The following is a 23,067-nucleotide window of genomic DNA, read 5'->3' on the forward strand; positions in this document are numbered from 1 at the left end:
GTGCTGAATGCAGAGGAGAAAGCAACCAAGCCCCTGCCTCGCCTCTGCTCGGTTCACTGCGGCAGAAACGACCTCTTTTACGTTGAAAACCATTCCTGATAATATCCCAATTAGAAATCCATGATCCGGGCTGTGGAGAGTGCCTGGTGTGTGAAATGTCCGCCATGCAAGTGCGAGGACCCGAGATTGGATTGCGGGCACTGCCATAGAAGCCAGGTGTGGTGACATGTGTATGTATCTCCAGCACTGGAGGTGAAGGTCAGAGACAGGTGTATCTTGGAAGGTTGCTAGCAAATCAGTCTAGCCAAATGGCAGCTCCAGGTTCAGTGAGTGACCTTGTCTCGAAGAAAGAAGGAAGGTGGGGGGCAGTAGAGAAAGACACCTGATGTTGACCCCTGGCCTCCATACATGGCCTCTTCCCATGCCTGGGTGCATGCACCCACAGGCACACACTCACACATGCATGTATATAACACATATGTACGTTGTGCACACACAAAATAATAATAACTCATGACGACTATGATTATATAGCTTTCCTGCTCTCCATTCCCTGTATTAGGTCTTACTCTATTCAATGTAATGGCCCATAGCTCCAGAAAGGCCTGAGATTTCATTTAATAATGTTGACTGTGTCTTGATTCACTCAGGTTCCCAGTGTCATTAGATGAAGGCATCTAGATTGATCAAGGTTAGATCATAGCCCCCTAGTCCCAGTCACCCATGTTATAAAGTTTATATCCTTGGTGATGTGCATATTGCCTTTCATTTTTATTTTTTTGATCCAAATTTAGCTTTTGGGTTTCATATTAAACTTAGGTCTAACTGGTATCTTCTATCAGCCACGCTGGCCAGTTATCACCGCTCATAACCCCAGATACTTGGATAACTTTGCACACATTGCCTTTTCACTTTGCCACACCATCCCTGCTCTTTCCTGCCTTTGGAAGCCCCACTCCAAGCCGTTGGCACCTCGTCCACAGTGGCTACCACAGCTTCCTGAGTAGTCGATATCGATTTTTCTGCACTTATAGCCTCTTGCCTGTGACTTCAGGCAGGACTCAGCCCCATCTGCCCTTCACTGTCCTGTCTTCCTGTGAGCACAGGACAAGTGTTCCAATCACCTGTGTCCTGGCCAGTGCTTGGCCTAGTGCTTTGTACACAATAGTGACTCCACAGACATTGCTCAACTCATAATCCTGGGGTCTTCATTAGGTTTTGGTTGGCATGGTCACTTTTATTTTTTTTTGAGGCTATCTAAAGAAAGCTCAAGATTATACTCCATTGGCTCACTTTTTTTTTTTCTTGTAGGAACATTGTGGAAGGTAATTTAAGACTGGAAAGTTAGCTTCCTTAAATTATTCAAAGCTAGGACATACGCCCAGTCTGCAATTTGAGGTGGTTAGCTAGACTTTTCAGGCACTGGAATCAGGAAGTAGTGGAGGGCGTGTTCAGGAACTGTGAAGTGTCTTGTCAGGAAGGAAGATATTGATTATAAATTGTAATATCTTAGGCTATGTGTACTTAGATTTGTTTTTAGACTTAATCCCAGTTAGGTAGCAGTATTTTTTGTGTTTGTACCAGTTAGGGTCTATAAAATGTCCTTGACACAGGCTATTTAAATCCTCCGTGACTAGGGAAGGGTTGGGAAGGAGGTATTTCCTCTGATGGGACTCAACCTGAGATGTTGCTGCCTCTTGGAAAATCCACATCAATTCTGCATCTGATGCTGCCCATATATTTTTTGAATGCATTATTCATAGAATAGGATTACAGTTGGAAAAGATGGCTTTCAGACCTGTGTTTTTAGGCAGGAGAATAATACAATAATAACCAACACTTGCCCATGGAATTCCGCTGAGATCACTTTTGTTTCAACAACCGTACAACGTTTTTCTAAAGTTAGAAGACTTTATCATTTAGAGTGTTATTTCTTCTCTGCACATTTTGATTTTAGGAGTCAAAACTACACCATGTAGGTCAGCGACTCCTAACATTTTAGAGAGTATATTACTTTTTTTCTGACTGTCTGATTCATATTTCATGCTCCCCTCCCTTCCATGTAGTTTATGACTCTATGGAATTTTAAAATATTGCTTCCACACTGCCACTTGTTCTGAGAATCTTGAAAGACAGAGATAAATATTTCTTTGTTACAACATCAGGAATTGGTAACCACAGGCTGTCTCTTGGTAGCTTTCAACACAGATAGGGCCACTTGTCATCAGATAGAGGGTGCCAGAATTCTGGAGTTTTCTATTTGCCATTTGTCAGTCTTGATTTCTTAGGGTGTGTCTGACACACTTCGTGAATTGCTGAGCCTCATGTAACAAATGTTCTGTTAGGAAAGTTTATGCCACAGAGTTATATTCTGGCTTGGTCTGTTATTTCTCCAAAAGTATGGTGCAAGATGGAGAAGTATTATACTCTTCTCCCTGCCAGTCCCTGAGTTGAAAGGCTCTGGAGGTGAGACTATTTCTAGTGAAGAGCTACCATCAATGCCTGATCCTTATGACACAGCAGTGCTGAATTCCCAGTCCCTTCCATCTGCCCTATCCTTCCTCGTTAGGGGTCTGGCTCTCAATCCACAATCTTGAACACATGAACCCAACAGTGTAAAACTGCTTGATTATCATAGAAATCTATTTTTTGCCCACTTAATGTTACCAGGTGGTAGCTCTTATTCCCAACTCATGGAGTTTCAGACTAAGTGTTGCGAACACCATGATGAGGCTCTGAAGGCCACTGTGAAGGGCATTGTCTCTCTTTTGAGGAGTGTGCATGGGGGGTGTCACACATCACTCTTATTTACACATTTTTGGCTAAGACCTGTCACATGGTCCAAGCTATCTGTGAAGGAAGCTCGGAGTTCTTGTCTAGCCATGTGCCCAGGAATGAAATAACATTATATTAGTTTGTTAAGGCTTCCACAGCAAAGTACAACTGACCGGGTAGCTTAAGCAACAGAAACTTATCTTCTCACCCGTTGGGGGTTCTAGAAATTTATGATCAAGTTGTTGGCAGGATTGGTCTCTCCAAGACTGCTGTCCTAGGTTAGAAGAAGGCCACCTTTCTCAGGCCTCTGTTCTCTGTGTGTATGCATCCCTGGTGTCACTTTTGATATTTAGTTTCTTCTTCTTTAAGGATGCCTATAAGTTAGGCTCAGGCCCAGGGTTAATTCAGTCACATCTTTAAGAGCCCTATCTCCAAAATTCAGCCAGTTTCATAGGTACTGCTGGGGCTTAGGAATCAACATATAAATTAAAAAAGAGGATATTAATACATCCCTCAACCACTGTGGCAGAGTACCTTAGATCATGGTAGACTGGAAGGAGGTGAGGAGGACCGGAAGTGAGGGAGGCGAGGCTGAGAATGCTATCTCTTCAGCCTTGTCCTCTGTGATCTGTTTTCTCCAAGAAGCCCACCCATCTCCTGTTCTCTCCCAAATTTCAGAAACGTCATCGTATTATAAAAATCTATCAAGGGATTGGTCTGTTTATTAGGTCAGTGTCCTCAGGATCTAGTCATTTCCCCAAATCCCAATTTAAATCAAACCCCAAATATGCAAGGCTGTGGGGGGTAGGTCATATTCAAACTGTAACAGTGCAAACTTTTTGTTAGACTGGATCTTTCTTCCTCCTCCTCCTCCTCCTGTTTCTCTTCTTCTGATGGGGTCTCATATACTGCAGGTCGGCCTTGACCTTGCTCTGGAGCTGATGACTAGGTTGAATTCCTGCTCCTCCTGTCTTCCTCTTCCAAGTGCTAAGATTACAGGCATATGCATGCCACCACACCCAGTTTATAATGACATTTCTTAATATATGTGAAACACTGATTGATGTTGGAACTGCTTTCTTTACTGTTTTTCAGTTAACATTAGTTAACACATGGCATCGCCTTGCCTTTAAGACTGTCCTCTGTGGTCCTTGTTGGTGAGGAATCTGTTTTGGTTTGGGGTAAACAGGTTATATGGTTTATATTACGCGTCTGTGAGGAGGGGGTTAAATTTATCGTGCTGTGTTAAGGCAGACAGTTTTTCTTGAGCCTCTAATTTGATGCTTAACAGGCCAGGAAGTCAGGAATTTCCCCATGATTACATGTCATTGAGTAATTCCAGGAAATAATTCTCTGTGCTTTTTGGAATCATTATAAAAACTTGTGGTTAATCCATTTCATCTTGGTGTCTTTTTGTTCTTAATAGTTTTAGTGGCTTCTTCTTGATTCCTCTCCTCTCCTCTCCTTCTCCTCTCCTCTCCTCTCCTCTCCTTCTCCTTCTCCTCTCCTCTCCTCTCCTCTCCTCTCCTCTCCTCTCCTCTCCTCTCCTCTCCTCTCCTCTCCTCTCCTCTCCTCTCCTCTCCTCTCCTCTCCTCTCCTTCTCTTCTCCTCTCCTTCTCTTCTCCTCTCCTTCTCTTCTCCTCCCTTCCCCTCCCCCCCTGCCCCATCCCACCTTCCTTCCCTCCTGATCCCTCCTTGATCAAAGTTGCCTGTGAGGATTTGATTCCCCCCCCCAATATGATAGACTCTGAGAATTTATTGATTTCAGATGACCATGTGTGCTTTGATTTATTCAGAGAGGTACATGACAAAATTTTCCTGTAAATAGTCTTTTTTTTTAATTTAGTTTACCTGAAGTCACTCTTTTTGAATTTAGTGTTGTAGAGGAGCCAAGGATGTATTCTTTTGCTATATGTCAGTAATACTGTTGAAGCTGTTTTCAGAAATGAGCAGCTTTTCTAGTAGCTTCTAATTTCAATGCTTTCAAACTCCATCTCAGTAGAAATTTATTGAGGAAGTCATGACTGTGAAACGATTCTATAAATTCATTACCATTTCAGAATAAATTTAAGGTGAGCATAGTCTCAGCATACTCTCACGTCTGCGACCGCAACACACACAACAGAGGCCGGAGGATTACCAGTTCAGTGTCATCTTTGGCTGCAAAGCAAGTCTGAGTCCGGCCCGAGCACCATGAGACTCTGACTCAAACACAGTTTATATGAGTTACAACCATACGTGCTTATGGTAAAAAAAACAGGCCATTTGTAGAATGTGCAGTTCCATTTATGGTGCAACACAGAGATTCAGGGAAGCCTCGCACTGACCTGAAAAACTCTTGTTCATCTCACCCAACAGTTAATTGAACAGACAATGACGTAATTGAAATTTTCAGTTGATTTACTTATTTATCTGGAGTGAGGATTGAACCCAGGACCTCATGCATAGCAGGGCAAGCGCTCTACCACTGAGCTACAGCCCTGGCCACATGAGTGTTGCTTTTCTAGCAGAGAAAGGACTCCCTAATCTCCAGGTGCTCATCTCACTAAGCTCTGAATCCATGACAAACTACTATTTTTTTTTTTTAATTTTTTATCTATTTTAAAGTCTTCATTTATTTAGAGTAGTTTAAAATTCAAAAGAGTTATAAACGAGTATTTCCTTTCTGATCTGGCCTGTAGTGGTCGGTCACCAAGTAGTTACCGCTGAGTCAGCGAATGAATGGACATCTGAGTGATGACTATGAGCGCTGATGTCTTACCATTGTCTTGGCAGAGGAATGGAAATAACTCCCCAATGGGGAGGAACTGAGTAACTTCACTAGAGGAACTCAATGTCCATGAACCAGGAAGAGCCAAAACAAAAAAAAATATTTCATGAAGATTGTGTCAAATCTTTCACTCAGTTCCTATCTTGCCAGGAAATATGTAAATGATTTTCTCTCCTCGTTAATTTTTTAAAATTTATTTATTTATTTTTAGATGGGTAGTGTTTGGAAATGTAACAATCCTGGCCTGTTTGTAAATCCTACTTTTTTTTTTTTTCCAGCTAAATGATTGAATTATTAACATTGGGCTTCAGAATGGAAAAGCCCAAGTGTACCTTGAAAAGCAAGAAACGCCCAAGCCCTCCCCCAGACCACCTACCCAGATTTCTTTTTGTCCCTCTGCTTCCTTCTGCATTGATATCTTAGAAAATATGCACTTCTCCTTTTGCCTTTTATCCTTATTTTGTCTTATCTTTATATTTGAGAGATTCTGCAGTGGATGTTGGACGTTACTGTTACACAGAGTGAAAAGTCTGTACACATTTTCCCATTCTCCATCCTCTTCTGTCAGGCAGTCCTCAGCACAGCTCTGTAGGTCAGTTCACACTTTTAGGGTTGGTAAGGTAAGTAAGTTATCCTAAGTTATTCTAATATCTCTGGTAATAAATATCAAGCCGTGTTCTTAACTTAAAGGAAGAGTTGGCTGTGATTGTCCAGGAATACTTTACTTTTGTTCTTTTAAACAAAAAATACTATGAGGTGCTGGAGAAATGCTACAAATAAGTATGAAGACTAAGGGTTCAGATCCTTAGCACTCATGTAAAGAGACAGCCAGGTACCTTGTGCATCTATCATCCCCGTGCGGGTGGGGAGGAAAAAAAGAAAGCAGGTGGAGATCAACAGAGGAAGACATCAAACGTTGACCTCTGCCATCTCCATGCAAGCATGTGCAGCACCCCACCCCCATGTGTATACACGAGCACATATACATGCCTAGATCACACACACAAAGCGAGAAAGGCTATATGACTTTTGCTAGAGATGAAATAAAGCACATAGTAGAAAATAAAAACAACAGGTGGCCTCTTGGTTTAGCTAGAAATGCCGTTAACGTTTTTATTCCTTTCTTTCTACCTTTGTTCAATGCATCATAACAGTGTTGGGATCAAGATGTTGCACATTTTTTTCCACCATTCAGTATTATGTAGGTATTTGACGAGACCTGATGGTCATTAAGAACCCTGTCAACATGTCTTCATGGTTTTGTAGAATTTTCTTTTTCAAATTCATATGATAGTGCTGTTTACCCAGAATTGAAACTTTAGTCATTTCTGCTCCTCGTTAGTTAAAAACAATACTCTGATAACATTTTCTGCATAATTCCTATGTCTGCATTTTCATTTTACTTCTCCAAAATAAAAGGTAACACTAATGGAGGGGTGAATTCCAAGACTTCTTTTTGCCAGTTTACACACACCCAACAAATGATTTTCTTGAAAGATTTTGTTGTTCATAATCTCCTCAAGAGGTTGTCTAGTGAATTGTTGAATTTAAATATAAAGTATAATAACTTTTATTTATTAGCCTATATACAGTGTGCATTTCCATATGTAAATATAATGTATTTCGATCAGATCACCTTTTTATTACCCACTCTTAGTCTTCTACCATTGCTTTCTTTCCCATCTCTGTTCTTGTATTGTTTTTGATTCTTAGTTTGAGAAGCCAAAAAAATTTCTCATTTTTCATAGTTAATATTTTATAGTCCTCCCAGGAGTAAACTTAAAAAAAAATTTGTTACTGGTTTTTGAATTGACCATTTGTTTATATTATCAGTTAACTATTAGGAACTTTTTTTAATGATTCAAAACCATTTTCTTTTTTTAAAAAAATATTTTATTTATTTTTATTTTATAATTTAATTTAATTTTACATATCAGCCACGGATTCCCCTATCTTCCCTCCTCCAGCCCCCCCCTTCCCCCAGCCTACCCCACATTCCCATCTCTTCCAGGGCAAGGACTCCCCTGGGGATTCAGCTCAGCCTGGTAGATTCAGTCCAGGCAGGTCCAGTCCCCTCCTCCCTTCACCCAGGCTGAGCAAAGTGTCCCTGCATAGGCCCCAGGCTCCAAAAAGCCAGCTCACACATTAAGGACAGGTCCTGGTCCCACTGCCTGGGGGCCTCCCAAACAGTTCAAGGTAATCAACTGTCTCACTTATCCAGAGGGCCTGATTCAGTTGGGGGCTCCTCAGCTGTTGGTTCATAGTTCATGTGTTTCCACTAGTTTGGCTATTTGTCCCTGTGCTTTTTCCAATCATGGTCTCAACAATTCTCGCTCATACAATCCCTCCTCTTTCTTTACGATTGGACTCCTGGAGCTCCACCTGGGGCCTGGCCATGGATCTCTGCATCTGGTTCCCTCAGTCATTGGATGAAAGTTCTACCATGACAGTTAGGGTATTTGGCCATCCTATCACTAGAGTAGGTCAGTTCGGGCTTTCTCTCGACCATTGCTAGTAGCCTATTGTGGAGGTATCTTTGTGGATTTCTGGGGACCTCTCTAGCACTTTGCTTCTTCCTATTCCCATGGGGTCTTCATTTATCATGGTCTTTTATTTCTTGTTCTCCCTCTCTGTTCTTGATCCAGTTGGGATCTCCCACTCCCCTTGGCTCTCTTTCCCTCGACCCTTGCCCTTCACTACCCACCTCCCCCCATGTCCAGGCTGTTCATGTAGATCTCATTCATTTCTCTGTCATTGGGCGATCCCTGTGTCTTTCTTAGGGTCCTCTTTACTAGGTAGCCTCCCTGGAGTTATGAGTAGCAGCTTAGTCATCCTTGTTCCACATCTAGTATCCTCCTATGAGGGAGTACATACCATATTTGTCTTTCTGAGTCTGGGTTACCTCACTCAGGATGATTTTTTTCTAGATCCATCCATTTGCCTGCAAACCTTATGATGTCATTGTTTTTTTTCTGCTGAGTAGTACTCCATTGTGTATATGTACCACAATTTATTTATTTATCCATTCTTCAGTTGAAGGGCATCTAGGTTGTTTCCAGGTTCTGGCTATTAACAAACAATGCTGCTATGAACATAGCTGAGCATGTGCCCTTGTGGTATGATTGAACATTCCTTGGGAATATGCCCAAGAGTGGTATAGCTGGGTCTTGGGGGAGATTGATTCCCAATTTTCTAAGAAAGCGCCATATTGATTATTAGGATTTTTTTTTTTAATGATTCAAAACCATTTTCTTTAAAATTTCTTTTCAGTTCTTATTTGTGTGTGTGTTTGTGTGTGTGTGTGTGTGTGTGTGTGTGTGTGTGTGTGTACAGGCATCCGGATATCAAAGTGGCCAGAAGAGGGAGTTGGATCCCCTGGAGTTGGAATTACTTAAGTTAGTAGCTGGTGGTTTTTTTTTTTTGTAATTTTCCTTATTGTTTTAAATCTAGGAAATCCTTTTTTTTTTTTTTTAAGACCACAGACTAAAGAAAGATTCTAAAGTGTTTTGCTTCCTTCTTTCTCTTTCTGAGTCAGTTCTCTTAAAATTAATTATAATCTACCTAGATCTTAGTTAAAAATACAATGTCCGGTTTGAATAGAAAACTTCTCCCTTAAACCTAACTAAACCATCTATTGCCCCTTCTTTATTTTTTGATTCTGTGTTTATCATGCAGTTCCATTTTTATCATATTAGACTGTTATGCTAAGATACTATGTTGAAATCGCCTTCCCAGTCCTTCTCCATCTTGACCTATTCTTTTGAGGGTCAGCTCATTCGGAACACTGTTCACTATCCTGCTTCTCTTTTGGCTGTATTTTTTCCCCTTCTGTTTTCAATTTTCATTTTTGCAGTTTCCAGAATAAAAAAAAGCTGATCCACATGTGAGGGCTTACAGGCAGCTGCACTGTTCTGTCCTTCATTGTACCCCTCCCCCACCCCGGGGCCCTGACTGAGATTTCTTAATTTTAAAATTAGGACATTTGGGAGATAAGCAAAAGTACAGAGAAGAAAATAAATTAGTCTTACCACTTAAATATACTCTGTTATTGGTGAATGCTATGTGATGGAATTTATTACAAGTTATATAGTCTACAGATCACTTTCATATGCACATATAAAATAGGCATATGTATTTTAAACATACACATTCTGTTATGTGCTTTAAAAATATGATCAGTGACTGAACTTGAAAACTACCACTGAGCAAGACATCAAGTGGCCTAAATTTTTGGGCTCCTTAGAAAACATGAAGGGTACAATCCATCTTCTGTAATTTTATTTAGTCAACCTTTACATATTGAACTTGGCAACAGCTGACACAGCCTTAGAAAACACCTTTGCACACTGGTGTCTTGACATAGCTTAGGTCATTTGGTTTTTATTATTGTTCTGCCATTCAATCACTTTTGAGACAGTTGTATAACTTAATGGAAGGACCATAGGGTATCACTGGAGCCATTTGAAAGTCTAGCCAGGTATGGGGACACATGCCTATAATCCAAACACTCATACAGTAGAGGTGTCAGGGTCAGAGGTTCCAGGCCAGCTCTAGCTACATAGTGTGTTTAAGATCCTCTGGGGACATCCTCCTTCCCCCCCAAAATATAACTTAAGTTATAGATGAGCCACAGAGGTATATTTTAAAAACATGAAATTTGGGTTAGCAATACAGATACAGAGGTCAAGCAATTGTTTGATATGCCTGAGGCCATGGAGTCAACCTCTAGCACCAGACAGACAGGCAAACAACAAAAAGAAAAGAAATACTTGCAAGTCAACAACACATAGCACAGTTGGTGAGATGTCTCAAGGGGTCGGAGCACTTGCCACCACATCTGATGACCCGAGTCTGAGCCCTGGGACTCACACAGTAGAAAGAGGGAACCAAGACCTCCTCTTGTACACCTTGGCAATCAAATACTCCCCACCCCTATACACGTACACACTTAAACGTTTTTTTTCCCCCGTCAGATAAAGATGAACATCAGAAAAAGAATCTAGCATTACCATAGCAGAACAAATTAGTTAGATGCCGAATAAGATTTGCGGCATCAGTAGCCACTGCTTGTGTTCGTCAGAAGCCCGAGAAGATCATCCCGCCTCTTAAACGGTTGTTTTAGGCCTGTGGGCCCAAGTCTGGAAGGTATAAATAAGGTGGGAGTAAAAGCTATAACAAGAAGGTGGCCGATTTAAGCAGCAGCTCAGCATCACAGGGTGGGATGGTGTTGACAGTGCACATCTGGAAGGTATAGGCGAGCACTTGAGAGAGCTGCCTCTGTGGACGCAGCTCCCGCGGTTCAGTTACCAATCTCCGGGGAGCTGAGAAGTATGGGCTTCCTTACGGGAAAAGTCCTGGATGTATGTGGTTTGCCTTCTCAGAGTCTCAAGGTTCAGGAAAATATTCAAGGTGCCTCGGTTTACTACTTGGGGGACAGATTGGGGAAAGGAATACTGCCAAGGAGTTTGGAAAACCACGGTAGCTACCAGAACTTCAGGCTGTTGACTGGGAGAAAATGCCTCTTGATTCTTGTTCATTAATGGAGACTCAGGAGAGAGAACCATATCATTAAAGGGATCCTCTGGTGGCTAGTCCAGTGTTGCTGAAGTGGATGCCCAGAAGGAAAGCAAGGAGTGGGGACATTAGGAAGAACTGTTCACCCAGGGGGAAAAAGCCTTCAGGAGTAAGGATTTGGACTTTATCTTGTATGAAGTTGGTGCCAGAAAGATTGAGGTAACCCCAAACACCCACACATATCTTTATAATTGTTTTCATGTGTATTACAACTAATATTATTTTTCCTTCTGGAATTGTATCTATCTCAGTCAAGCGTTTTGATAACGAGATGATTTTTTTAAAATACAAATGTAATGTTTAACTGACATCAGTATATAAAAGACAGTATTTTTACTAAAAGCCTGTAAATATAAATTTGAAAATTAAAAAAAAAAAGAGGGCTAGAAATGAGGCTGCTGATGTTCGGCTTTCGTTCTACCAATCTTCCAAGTGCGTTTCCTTCCTCCTTTGGTTCAGGTATTTGTTGGGCTTTATCCTATATCGGAACTGGTGGACCTCCCAAAACACATTGTGAATTGAAACTGTGAAATATCGCACAGGCACAATGAACCCTGTGAGAACAGGGACTGCTCCTGTTTATCGACTTCTGCACTCCCAGCACCAGGTGTAGGTGGGATTGAGTTCGTAGGCTGGGAATCCAAGTGCAGGAGGGCTTCCCCACCCTTTGGAGCCACGCAGTGCCCCGGTGTTTACTTCATGGCACTTGCTGGTCTCTTCTAGTTGCTATCCTGGGTTAAATTAAGGTGGGTAATGAATTGGAAAATCTGGTGACATTTGCTAAAAGGAATGGAAACATCCTATTTTGTAATTCATAAATTAGTACTGAATGTACTCTTGACATGTGTGACCTTTGTGAATTGTTCAGTCTGGGTGAACATAGTTTCCATAATGGCTTATTTTTACGTATTCTTTTTAAACAAGTCAGATCTCTCAGTAAATGGTCTTAGATATAAACCAGCTGGGAAGAGCATGGCTGAGATCGCTCAGGCCAAGCATGTGGTAAGGCTTGCTCGCCAGCTGGATGGTGCCCACTTTGCCGCCCACACGGACATCTTTGCCCCAAGTGGAGGGCCGGTCTCCTGTGTGCTCTTGTCTTAGGAATATCTTGTAAAGAATTGGCTTTTCATGTAATCAAGCCTTGACTGCACAGAGACCACTGTAGCACTTAGAAGAATATACTAATTTGTACTGTGTTCTTTGATTTTTATCAGGTAAAAAAGCTCCCGTTTTATTTAGTAAGGAAATGATTGAATCAATGAAGGAAGGTTCAGTTGTTGTGGATTTAGCTGCTGAGGCTGGCGGAAACTTTGAGACCACTAAGCCGGGAGAACTTTATGTTCATAAGGTATACCAAGAAAACCTCTCTGCCTCTGTATTCTGATGTCTAGTGATTTGTGAGGTTCAAAAAATATTTTTACTAACTCTTCGAGAATTTAATACACAAATACAATGTATTTGGATTGTATTGACTACACACTCCTTCCCCCAAGGCTTCCTGGGTCCTATTTCCCAGCCCCCAGTTGAGGATTTTACTTTTTCTTCCTTTTTAAATTTCTTTTAGAGTGCTGGGTGGGGATCAAACCCAGGGCCTCACGCATGCTAGGCTAGTACTCTTCCACAGAGTTGTACCCCAAGTCCTCTGTAAGGGCTATTTATTCCTTTTAAGTATTTGGAGAAACTGAAGTCAGAAAGTTTAAAAAAAAATCCATGATTTAAAAAGATTTAAAAATGGACATAATTAAAGCTCACTTTGAAATGTGCACTTATGTTTGTAAGTATATGTGTATGTGTGTGTGTGTGTATATATATAAAGATATATGCTTTCTAAACCGAGCTTTAGCTGTGCATGAGAATTGGCGTTGAGCATTGAGAGAGAATGTAAGGGTAGGGGGCTGACTTTTGTGACGATATGCTTTTCCACTTAGGGAATTACTCATATTGGCTACACGGACCTTCCCAGCCGGATGGCTACGCAAGCCAGCACACTGTATTCCAACAACATCACCAAACTCCTGAAGGCCATCAGCCCCGACAAGGACCACTTTTATTTTGAAGTGAAGGATGATTTTGACTTTGGGACAATGAGCCATGTCATTCGAGGAACCGTGGTGATGAAGGTAGGACGTCCCTCTTCTCCCGTCTTCTTAATGCCACTTGGATTTGGGGTCCCTGTTCACGGAAGGACCCCATTTCGGAACAGAGATGTATTGTAATAAAGCATTGGCATGCCAGTGGAAATTGTTTAAAAATAGAGAATAATTTAAGGCAAGTATTTCAAAGACTCAAGTATGTGTAATCACTGAAGATATACATCACTTTTGAAAACCAGAAACAGAAATTTAATACAGTAGAAATGAATTAGTCTCTAATGTATTTACTTTTCAGGGTTTGATGAGCACTCTTCTATATATGCCCCAGACATATAAAATTATATATATATAATATATATATATATATATATATATCACTAACACTATACACTTACATACCCATTTTGTAAATTATATGAATTTGCATTAAGATGAAATACAAATTATTATACATGTACATTAAAATTATATTTACACAAAAGTTTTTTTTCAATGTGAGCTGTCTTCTGTAAGTCCTTTTGAACTGCCAACTTGACTTTGAAAATATTATTTTCTAATATTTGTTAGGATGGCAATGTGATTTTCCCAGCTCCCACACCAAAAAATATCCCCGAAGAAGCCCCCGTAAAGAAGAAGACTGTAGCTGAACTGGAAGCAGAGAAAGCAGGCACTGTGTCAATGTACACGAAGACCCTGACCACGGCATCCGTGTACACGGCAGGTGAGGGTGACATTTAGTAAGACTTAGCACCGACTGAGTTTTTTATGCAGTATGCGAATTGTCATGATTAATAAACGGAATAATGTTGTTATTCTTTAGATTCTGTTTTACTGGCCTGATAGGTCTGACTCAATCATATGTTACCTATTCCTCCTCTGTGGACTTTGATTACCCAAAATAACACAGGCATTTTGTTAAGTAGTGGAGTGAAGGCATGTGAAAGAACATCTAAGGCATTAGTACATTTTACAGAAAACAACTTCAATCTAGTCATCAATACTACCTATAACAAAGCTATTGAGTAGCAGTGTCAGAGTGTGCTGATGTTAAATGTGTGTTTATCTCTTTAAGATCTCTTTGTGCTTTGTAAAACACTAGTTGTGGCTATCTGTATAATTGGGTAAGACTGGGGAACCAAACGCTTGTTTGAAATATAAGGGCTAGCCTTGGATATTAGACTAATATTCTAAGTTACATACTAAGAAACTTTAATATTTTAATTGTGATTTCTCTCTTCACAACTGATCACAAGTTCTTTTGACTTTTTAAGACTCATCTTTCTGAAATCGCTACAGAATTACTTTAAAATAGTGAGACATATTCTTTCTAGCTAGGTATCGTGAGGGGCTGCCATGTGGGTATTTGATTGGGAATTGCTCTCTTCCTCATAGAAGGAATGAAACATGTTTAGATCTGCTTTGTGTCAAAGCCGAAACAAAACAAAAGCAAACTATAACGAATTAAGGGAGCAGCAGCAGGCACACAGGATTCTTGTAGGCTCAGCATTCCCCGAGTTCCCATGTGAGCCCAGATGTTTCAAAGCTAAATGTGTAACTCTCCTTGAATAAAGAGCAAGGCTCAGCAAGACAACTGAAGAGCTTCCGCTGGTGCACGCTGTGAGGAGATGGGGTAGTGTCCCTATTTGCACTCACTTGTTAAAAAAAAAAAAAAAAGGAAATAAGATGATTGCATTGTTCATGGGGTGTTTTCTAAGCAGGACTGTGAACTCTCTTTGAGGTGCAGAAGAAAAGGGAGCAGGGCATATGTGGTGATTTATTTTCTGAGGTTGCTGTTGTAATTATCCAGGTGCAAGGCATTTCTGCTAGTGGATTAAAGGGTTGATAAGAAAGCCTTCTTATGTGTGATATCACTTTTGTCTTTGTCCATGATGAGGCACTGTGAATTTTGCTGAGTTATTACTTTCTGACTAATATGACCCCAATAGAAGCATTTAATGAACATCAGGCATTGCACTGAATGCTTCATACACCTTAGCTCATCTATGCCTTATAAAAACTCAGTAATGTGGAGATATTGTCATATTCTTTTTGTTTAAGATAAAGACACTGAGGGTTAGTAATATTATGCATGAGGGCATTGAAACACACAGAGGTCCATACCATGTCTAAGATCAATCACTAGCAAGCAGCAGAATGAGGATTTGAATGAGGCCATCTGACTTGAGAAAGTATGCCTAATCATAACCCTATATTGAGTATCTTGTCAGGAACTGGAAAGCCACAACATTTATCTGACTCTCTCTCCAGACACTTAACAAGCCGTGTGTTGGAACTTTTGAAATACTGAATATGCGTAGGAAAATCTACATTGAGAATAGTCAATTTCAAGTAAAATTAATGTCCACTTATAGCTGTTCCTTTAGCTGTGCTACTGATAAAGCAATAGTTCCTGATGAGAACCCAAGGCCCCTCATTCAGGGAAGGGTGCTTTCAGCTCCCCCGTAGCCTGGTGTCTCTGTTTTTACTGACCACTAGGTAACCCTTTCTTCTGTTGGAGAACAGCTGTCCATGTGTTTGTTATTAAGGAAGGCGATAATTAAAGATGTATGTTCAGAGCTGACTGTTTGTATTCTGCACATTCTTAATTTAATTTGTAGTCCCCCCCCATCCCTTTCTTTGTAAAACTCTGTTTGCTGACTTGGTGTTGAGGCTGGAGCTGACTGCCCTGGCCAGCAGTCCAGTCCAGATTCAGGCGCAATTGCAAAATTTCTGTCCTGGGTGGGTGGAAACCATATGTTTCGGGGAGGTGCAGGAGTGAATGAGATCCTTCCTGGTCTTTGAAAACCTCTCTTGCTGAGCCATAACTGAGAGTGACATAAAATTGGCCCCGGAAAGGTCCTGTCTTATAAAGGTTATGTCCTGCCTGGGTAGAAAGTGTTTTGTAGCTCTTCTGTAGGCTTGTACTTTTGGAATAAAAATGCTTGTATAAATACATGTGACACTGTCAGTAAATGTTAAAACAGAGAAGAGGACAAAGTTAGGCACAGGGAAATGTGCAAATTGTTATGAAGGTGACTCATAAATATTAATGGATCTTTGCATTTCATTTGGGGGCGGGGTGGTCAGTTAAGGTAGATTTTGTCCATAATCTCCCTTACATCTTAATGGTCAAATGTCTTAAAGATCTGCTGGTTGTTGGCCGGGGAACAGAATTTAAGACATTGACTATTCTGTTGTGTGTGTGTGTGTGTGTGTGTGTGTGTGTGTGTGTGTATGTACTTTTAATTTTACTGAGGTCATTCAGGCCATCTCACTTTCTCTCTCTTCCTCTAGGTCTCACCGGGATGCTGGGTTTGGGCATTGTGGCCCCCAATCTAGCCTTTTCTCAGATGGTGACCACTTTTGGCCTGGCCGGCATTATTGGTTACCACACTGTCTGGGGAGTGACCCCTGCTCTCCACTCACCCCTGATGTCTGTAACTAATGCGATCTCAGGTTTGTTCTTTGCTTCTTTGTTCTCTGCTCTTGGTCTGTCATAGGCTTCTCTGCTCTAGGAGTAGTTTCAGGGAACTTTATAAAGCCCATTTTCAAATCATGACTCCTGGTATCTACGGCAGTTATTGTAGTGACTTGGGATTCCCAAGGGTGGGTGGACTTGTCAAGTAGGAGGCTATAGACTGTGTCAGCCCATCCTGTGTTCCCATTTCTAACACTGTGGATCCATTAATATTTCTTCCAATTATCATGTGCTTTAAGGAAAGGATTCCACTGATGAAATTTAAAAACCAGAGGGTGTTTCACAGAATCAGTTGCAACACTCTCTAGGGTCTCTTCTTAGAATCAGCTAAGCATTCAGTCTAGCAAGGCTGTAGTAGGCTGTGTATGGCTTTGGTTGACCATGTTGGTTAGGGACAAGGAACCAGGTTGCTAGGGAATGATGGTACCAGGCATCTTCCTTTGTTGAGAGTTTTTATAGCAGTGCATGTGGCCACAAGGAGCTGTTCTCTTTGACCTCCAGCAATGGCTTAGATGGGAGGGAATGAGACCCATCTGAGTAGCCAACATGATTGAGCTCGAGATTATCTCTTGGAATGTCCTAGCCTTAGGCTCTAGGATTTCTGCAGGGAGCACACCCAATTTCAACAAGTGCTGCGTACAGGAAAGCTCAGATTGGTGGCACCCTGATCAATATCTATAGATCATGATTAGTTCTTTGTGGTTTGATTGCAAGGTCTCTATTCAGAGTCACATTTCTCTATAAGCAGTGCTCTAGAGACATTGCTGACTTGCCTTGATGGAACACTGTTAGAAGAAAGTGGAAGGTCAGATCCTTATGCCAAAGGATGCAAGGTGTGTTAACCTTTGCCCACAATAATACTTCACGTAAGAAAGATGCACAGGCGTGTTGTCAACAGTTTTGATCAGGAAGATTGCGCTGACCATTTTAACGAAGATGTAAGGAGGCTGTCTTGTCTTTTGATAGTGGATCCTGATGTGACAAGCATTTCGGGTTATTGCACTGGATTTTGGAGACGGTACTTATTCGCCATGTTGATGTTTTCTCTCTAGGGTTGACCGCGGTCGGTGGATTGGCATTGATGGGAGGGCATCTTTATCCTTCCACAACTTCCCAGAGTCTTGCCGCTCTTGCTACATTCATCTCATCAGTCAACATTGCAGGTAGGAGGAAGAAGAAAGCTCAGACTGCTGTTTTTGGTGCCATCGGAAGCAAATACCAAGTCGTAGAAAGTAGACTTTCTGAGTTTAAGCGTGAAACTGTACCTTTAAAAATGACTTCTCTCAGACCACAAATGTTCCTTTTGAAGGAAAAGTCAAATGTTTTGCCTCTCTGTAATGGTTAGAAGCTGTATTGATAAAGAACCAGTCCCTCCATACCTTCAATCACGCAATGATGTCTTGCTAGACGCTAGCTGGAAAACTGTGGAATGCACAGCATTGAGTTATGTTGACTTCTGCTATCACCGTGACATCTCTGCATAAGTACAACTGCAGATTAAATTTTAGTCGTTTGCCTTATCACAATGTTGTTTGTTCCTGAAAACTGAAAGGCTAGCACATCGCTCATGTATGACACTCATTTGATGCTGTTTTATATCTAAAAATTCCTTAATCTGTCCAAGAAACCTGGTGTCTATTGATGCAGATTTTTTTTCCTTTATCATTTGTTACAGGGTTTGACAAACAGAGAAACCTAGCAGAGAAAAATACTGACTTTTGATCCTTTGTATTTTCAAGCCTTTAAATGGCTGTTTACTTTGAGTTATGCAGAAACAGCAGGCCCTGCATTCCGATAGCAAGCTTTCTTCTTAATTTTATTGAGGGTTTGCCATACTTCTTCCTTCCTAAGGCAACTGGCTTTTATCATAGAATGACTTTTGTCATTGAAATAATAGTGGTCACTTTGTGATAGTTGGTGATAAAGATATACTTGATAAGGATGTCGTAGCACATGAGAAAGAGGCATGCTGTCCTGTGTGATACCGTTTGCTGTTTTGTGTTTCTCTTGCTCCAATAAGGTGGCTTTCTGGTCACCCAGAGAATGCTGGACATGTTCAAGCGACCCACAGATCCTCCAGAATACAATTACCTGTACCTGCTTCCTGGTGGCACTTTTGTGGGTGGATATTTTGCTGCCCTCTACAGTGGCTATAACATTGAAGAGGTAAGAGACCGTTGAGAGTTTTTGTTTCTACTACTGTGTCTTTCTTCCTTTGAGAATTAACGTCACTAGCAGAATTCAGACTATCAAGAGTATGCAAGCTCTGTCAGCAAATACAGCAGTTACCTGGAAACGTCCTGTTCAAACAGAACATTCCGATGTCCTAAGGACCAGGAGCTGATGTCTGCTTACTTGTTCGTTTTAAGTTTTTCATGTGTAGAAATTGTGCTTTCCTTGTGTGTCTGTCTGGATGGTGGTAAGGATATAGTGAAGTAACCAGTTATCAATTTGAAAATGTTTATACTTACCTCCTTCACAAATTTATCACAATTTTTTATAACAAAATATACTTATAACAAAAGACATTATGCAATACACTTATGAAAATATAGAATTAAAAAAAACTTCTTTGACGCATTTTACCCTTTTTATTATTATTATTTTATGTGTATGGGTTTTTTACTTGCATACATGTCTGTGCACACGCATTCCTGGTGCCCCAAGAGGTCAGAAGAAGCAGTTAGATCCCCCGTTATTAGAGTCACAGACTGTTTCTAGCCACTCTGTGGGTGCTGGGAATTGAACCCAGGTCCTCTGTAAGAGCAGCCAGTGCTCTTAACCCTTGAGCCATCTCTCCAGCCCCCAAGCATTTAAAATTTTTATGTTGCAGGGCAGTGGTGCTCAACCTTCCTAAGGCTGTGACCCTTTAATGCATTTGCAGTTCCTCATGTGGTGACCCCCAACTGTAAAATTATTTTTGTTGCTACTTCATAACTGTATTTCTGCTACTGCTATGAATTGTAATGTACATATCTGTGTGTTTCAATGGTGCTAGTGACCCTGTGAAAGGGTCATTCAACCCCAGGGGTTGTGACCCACAGGTTGAGAACCACTGTTGTAGGGGGCCAGGACTGTAGCATGGTTGGTAAAGTGCTTGTTGTACAAGCATGAAGACATGAATTGGACCCCTAAAAACTGTGTGGGGAAAAAAAAAAACTGAGTGTGGTACTGTGTATGCTTGTAACCCTGGCCCTGGGGAGGTGGAGACGGCCAGATCCTTGGAGGTAAATAGCTTGCCCAGTGAGCTCCCGGAATGTGAGAAACCCCAAAGAACAAGGTGGAGTGGCCCCTGAGAAAGGATAGGTGAGGTCATCCTCTGACCTACATACACAAACAAACATGTACGCGCACACACACAGTTGTGTGCTGTATAATAAGAAAAGAATGATCAGGTGTGAACTTAGAAACTTCCCAGGTAAACTATAAAACAAACGAGGCTTTTCTGTGAGTTATGTGTTTTACATCTCTTTCCCATGAACGCCACTGGATCGCAACTTTTCTGACAGCAGGAAAATCAGGTCTCCCTTGGTGTTTTCTGTGCTCCCAATATCAGTGTTACCAGAGTAACAAGATCTTTCTTTTTTTGAGCAGAGTTGAAGCCGTAGTCGAGAGACTCAAGTCTGAACTCCAGGTTTGCTGCTTAGTGATCTGACCTTGGAGGAATTATATAACCCCACAAAGCTTCACTTCTCCCCTTTATAAAGTGAGGAGAATGGTTCTTTCCTCATGTGGCTTTCATGAGACTGTTACAGGAGAGCTGAGGCACAAACCGTGGTGCCAGTGACATGGACAGACTACTCTAGTGTTTGGACATTTAGTATTTTAAAATCTAACAATAGGGCTGGAGAAATGGCTTAGAGGTTAAGAGTACTGACTGCTCTTCCAATGGTCCTGAGTTCAATTCCCAGCAACCACATGGTGGCTCACAACCATCTGTAATAAGGTCTGGCGCCCTCTTCTGGTCATACATGCTGTATACATAATAAATAAATAAATCTTTAAAAAAAAATAAAATCTAACAATAACCCCATGTAACTTAGATACTTTATATATCTGTGCACACTATCAAATCCAGAAGAAACCGATTTGTATAAATGGCACAATTATAAGTACAATATAAAGTATATAATATCTTCCTAACGGACAGGAAAATATTTTGCAGCGTTAACGGAAGAGTTCAGGTCTGTCTGTCGACGGTCTGAATTGAAGTTGTCCTTAGAGCATCGTGTTCCACAAGAGAGGTCTTCGCTGAGCCAGCAGACTGAAGCTTTTCGTAATCTCCTTTCTCTTTTTTTCCTCTGTAAAGATCATGTACCTGGGCTCAGGCTTGTGCTGTGTCGGTGCCCTGGGCGGCCTTTCCACTCAGGGAACAGCGCGGCTCGGCAATGCCTTGGGCATGATTGGGGTGGCAGGAGGCCTGGCAGCCACCCTTGGAGGCCTGAAACCAGACCCACAACTGTTAGCCCAGATGTCTGGAGCGATGGCGATGGGCGGTACCCTCGGTGAGCATGGGTGGGCTTCTGCCTTCGGATGCACTCGTGACCTTCGTCTAGCTGAAGAGAGCGAGGCTCAGAGATTTCAGATTAAAAAAACAAACTTTAACATTGGGGATATATTTTGAGCAATGCATTGTTAGGAAGATCGCTCCTTGGGTAAACACCACATAGCTTGTTTTTATTCAAATTCTTATTCAAACACTGACATTTTAGAACATGGGAGTTAAACAACTGAGTTAAAGAGTGGGATTAAAGATCATCCCACATGGACGAAGTTCTTATTTTCCTTTATTGATTATAGGGCGGGGAATTGGGACACTTACGTATGTAGGCTCATCTCTTGTTCTGCTGGTTATAAACAGCATTAGACTCTGTTCTTAAATGTTAAACATTCAAATACCATGCAATGGGGTAGAAAAACCACTGTTCGGGTTTTCTCTAGTAGTATGCTGGAGCTCTTGTCAAATTTTCAGGAATGTTGTGAGCTGGTTTTAAAATAAAGCCATTATTAAAAATTAAATAGGGGCTGGAGAGCTGCTGCAGTGGTTAGGAGTTCTCGCCGCTCTTCCAGAGGACCCAAGCTCGCTTCCCAGCACCCCTGTTAGGGACCTCACAACTAACTGTAACTCCAGCTCCAGGGGATCTGATGCTTTTTTCTGGCCTCCATAAGTACCTACACAGAACACACACACACACACACACACACACACACACACACACACACACACACACACACACAATTGTATATTTTATTACTTGAAGGTTGTGCATTCACCTTTATATAAACTCATATGTGCACTCTCCCTCTTCGGTGAGCTGGCTGTTAAATATTTCCCAGCGAGGGTTTGCTTTGGGCTACCTTTTGTACTTCCACAGGAAAGCTGCGGGTCCTTTTGAGACAATCCCAAGAAAGACATTTGGAGGGAAATGGTTGCACCGTAGGCTCTCGGTGGGAAATTGCTTACACATGACCCTCCACAAGCACCCTGATCTCCACTCCTGCTTCTATTTACTTACTACAACTGTGAAAATCCTTCACAATTAGAGAGTTCGTTACCTAGAATTCTTCTTTAGTTTTAGCCTTAGCTCCACTGACCTGAAAACCCAAGCTTAATTTTATTTCCTCAAAATTCCATCTGTTAATTATATGCACAGGTGTAAGCACTGGCTGTAGAGAAGAGAGCCTGGAATATTCACTCAGTGGGAAACCATAAGCAGACCTAACTGGAGCTTTACGTAGCCTTCACAGGCTTCTGTCCAGGGGAGTATATGGGATTTGTGAGAAGCAGAGTCGATGCTGTTGTTTGATGTTGGTTAGATGAGGCGAGATAACGAGGTATTTTGACATGATGTGTTGTCTATAGACAGTGTTGTTCCTCTACCCTGTTCGTGTGGGAACATTTAGTCCATTCTGGGAAGCAGGCAATGCTCATTCGTGACAGTGATGCAAACCCCGTTTTCCGAAGGTCTGTCAAATTTACTGTCTCTCTGACCTTGGTTTCCAATAGGCTTGGCGATTGCGAAGCGCATCCAGATCTCTGACTTGCCTCAGCTGGTCGCTGCTTTCCACAGTTTGGTGGGTTTGGCGGCAGTACTTACTTGCATGGCTGAGTACATTGTAGAATATCCACATTTTGCAATGGATGCAACGTCCAATTTCACCAAGATTGTGGCCTACCTTGGCACTTACATCGGTGGAGTCACCTTTAGTGGGTCTCTTGTTGCCTATGGAAAATTGCAAGGTAAGTGCTTTGATATAACATAGAGGTAAATATCCACTACTCAGGGTATCCGTGGGTTGGTTTCAATTTTAGAAAACCCTTTCACAGTAGAAACTGTCAGGAGAAGGGATCTGTATAGCGCTCAGACAACATGTAA

General features: G+C 41.5%; 1 protein-coding gene across 5 annotated transcripts in view; it reads left to right on the forward strand.

Annotated features, from left to right (window-relative positions):
- Nnt (nicotinamide nucleotide transhydrogenase) overlaps nucleotides 1–23,067 on the forward strand; it is a 91,206-nt gene that overhangs the window by 31,450 nt on the left and 36,689 nt on the right. For all 5 annotated transcript variants that reach the window (XM_028885378.2, XM_028885379.2, XM_028885380.2 and 2 more), the window contains exons 8-15: nucleotides 12,334–12,467; nucleotides 13,048–13,239; nucleotides 13,780–13,933; nucleotides 16,507–16,668; nucleotides 17,743–17,853; nucleotides 18,711–18,856; nucleotides 21,000–21,195; nucleotides 22,698–22,931. In XM_028885378.2, coding sequence (XP_028741211.1) covers nucleotides 12,334–12,467; nucleotides 13,048–13,239; nucleotides 13,780–13,933; nucleotides 16,507–16,668; nucleotides 17,743–17,853; nucleotides 18,711–18,856; nucleotides 21,000–21,195; nucleotides 22,698–22,931 — 1,329 coding nt within the window. The remainder of the gene's footprint in view (nucleotides 1–12,333; nucleotides 12,468–13,047; nucleotides 13,240–13,779; nucleotides 13,934–16,506; nucleotides 16,669–17,742; nucleotides 17,854–18,710; nucleotides 18,857–20,999; nucleotides 21,196–22,697; nucleotides 22,932–23,067) is intronic.

This window comes from Peromyscus leucopus, chromosome 11 (genome assembly GCF_004664715.2).
Source record: "Peromyscus leucopus breed LL Stock chromosome 11, UCI_PerLeu_2.1, whole genome shotgun sequence".
NCBI classification, from domain to species: domain Eukaryota; kingdom Metazoa; phylum Chordata; class Mammalia; order Rodentia; family Cricetidae; genus Peromyscus; species Peromyscus leucopus.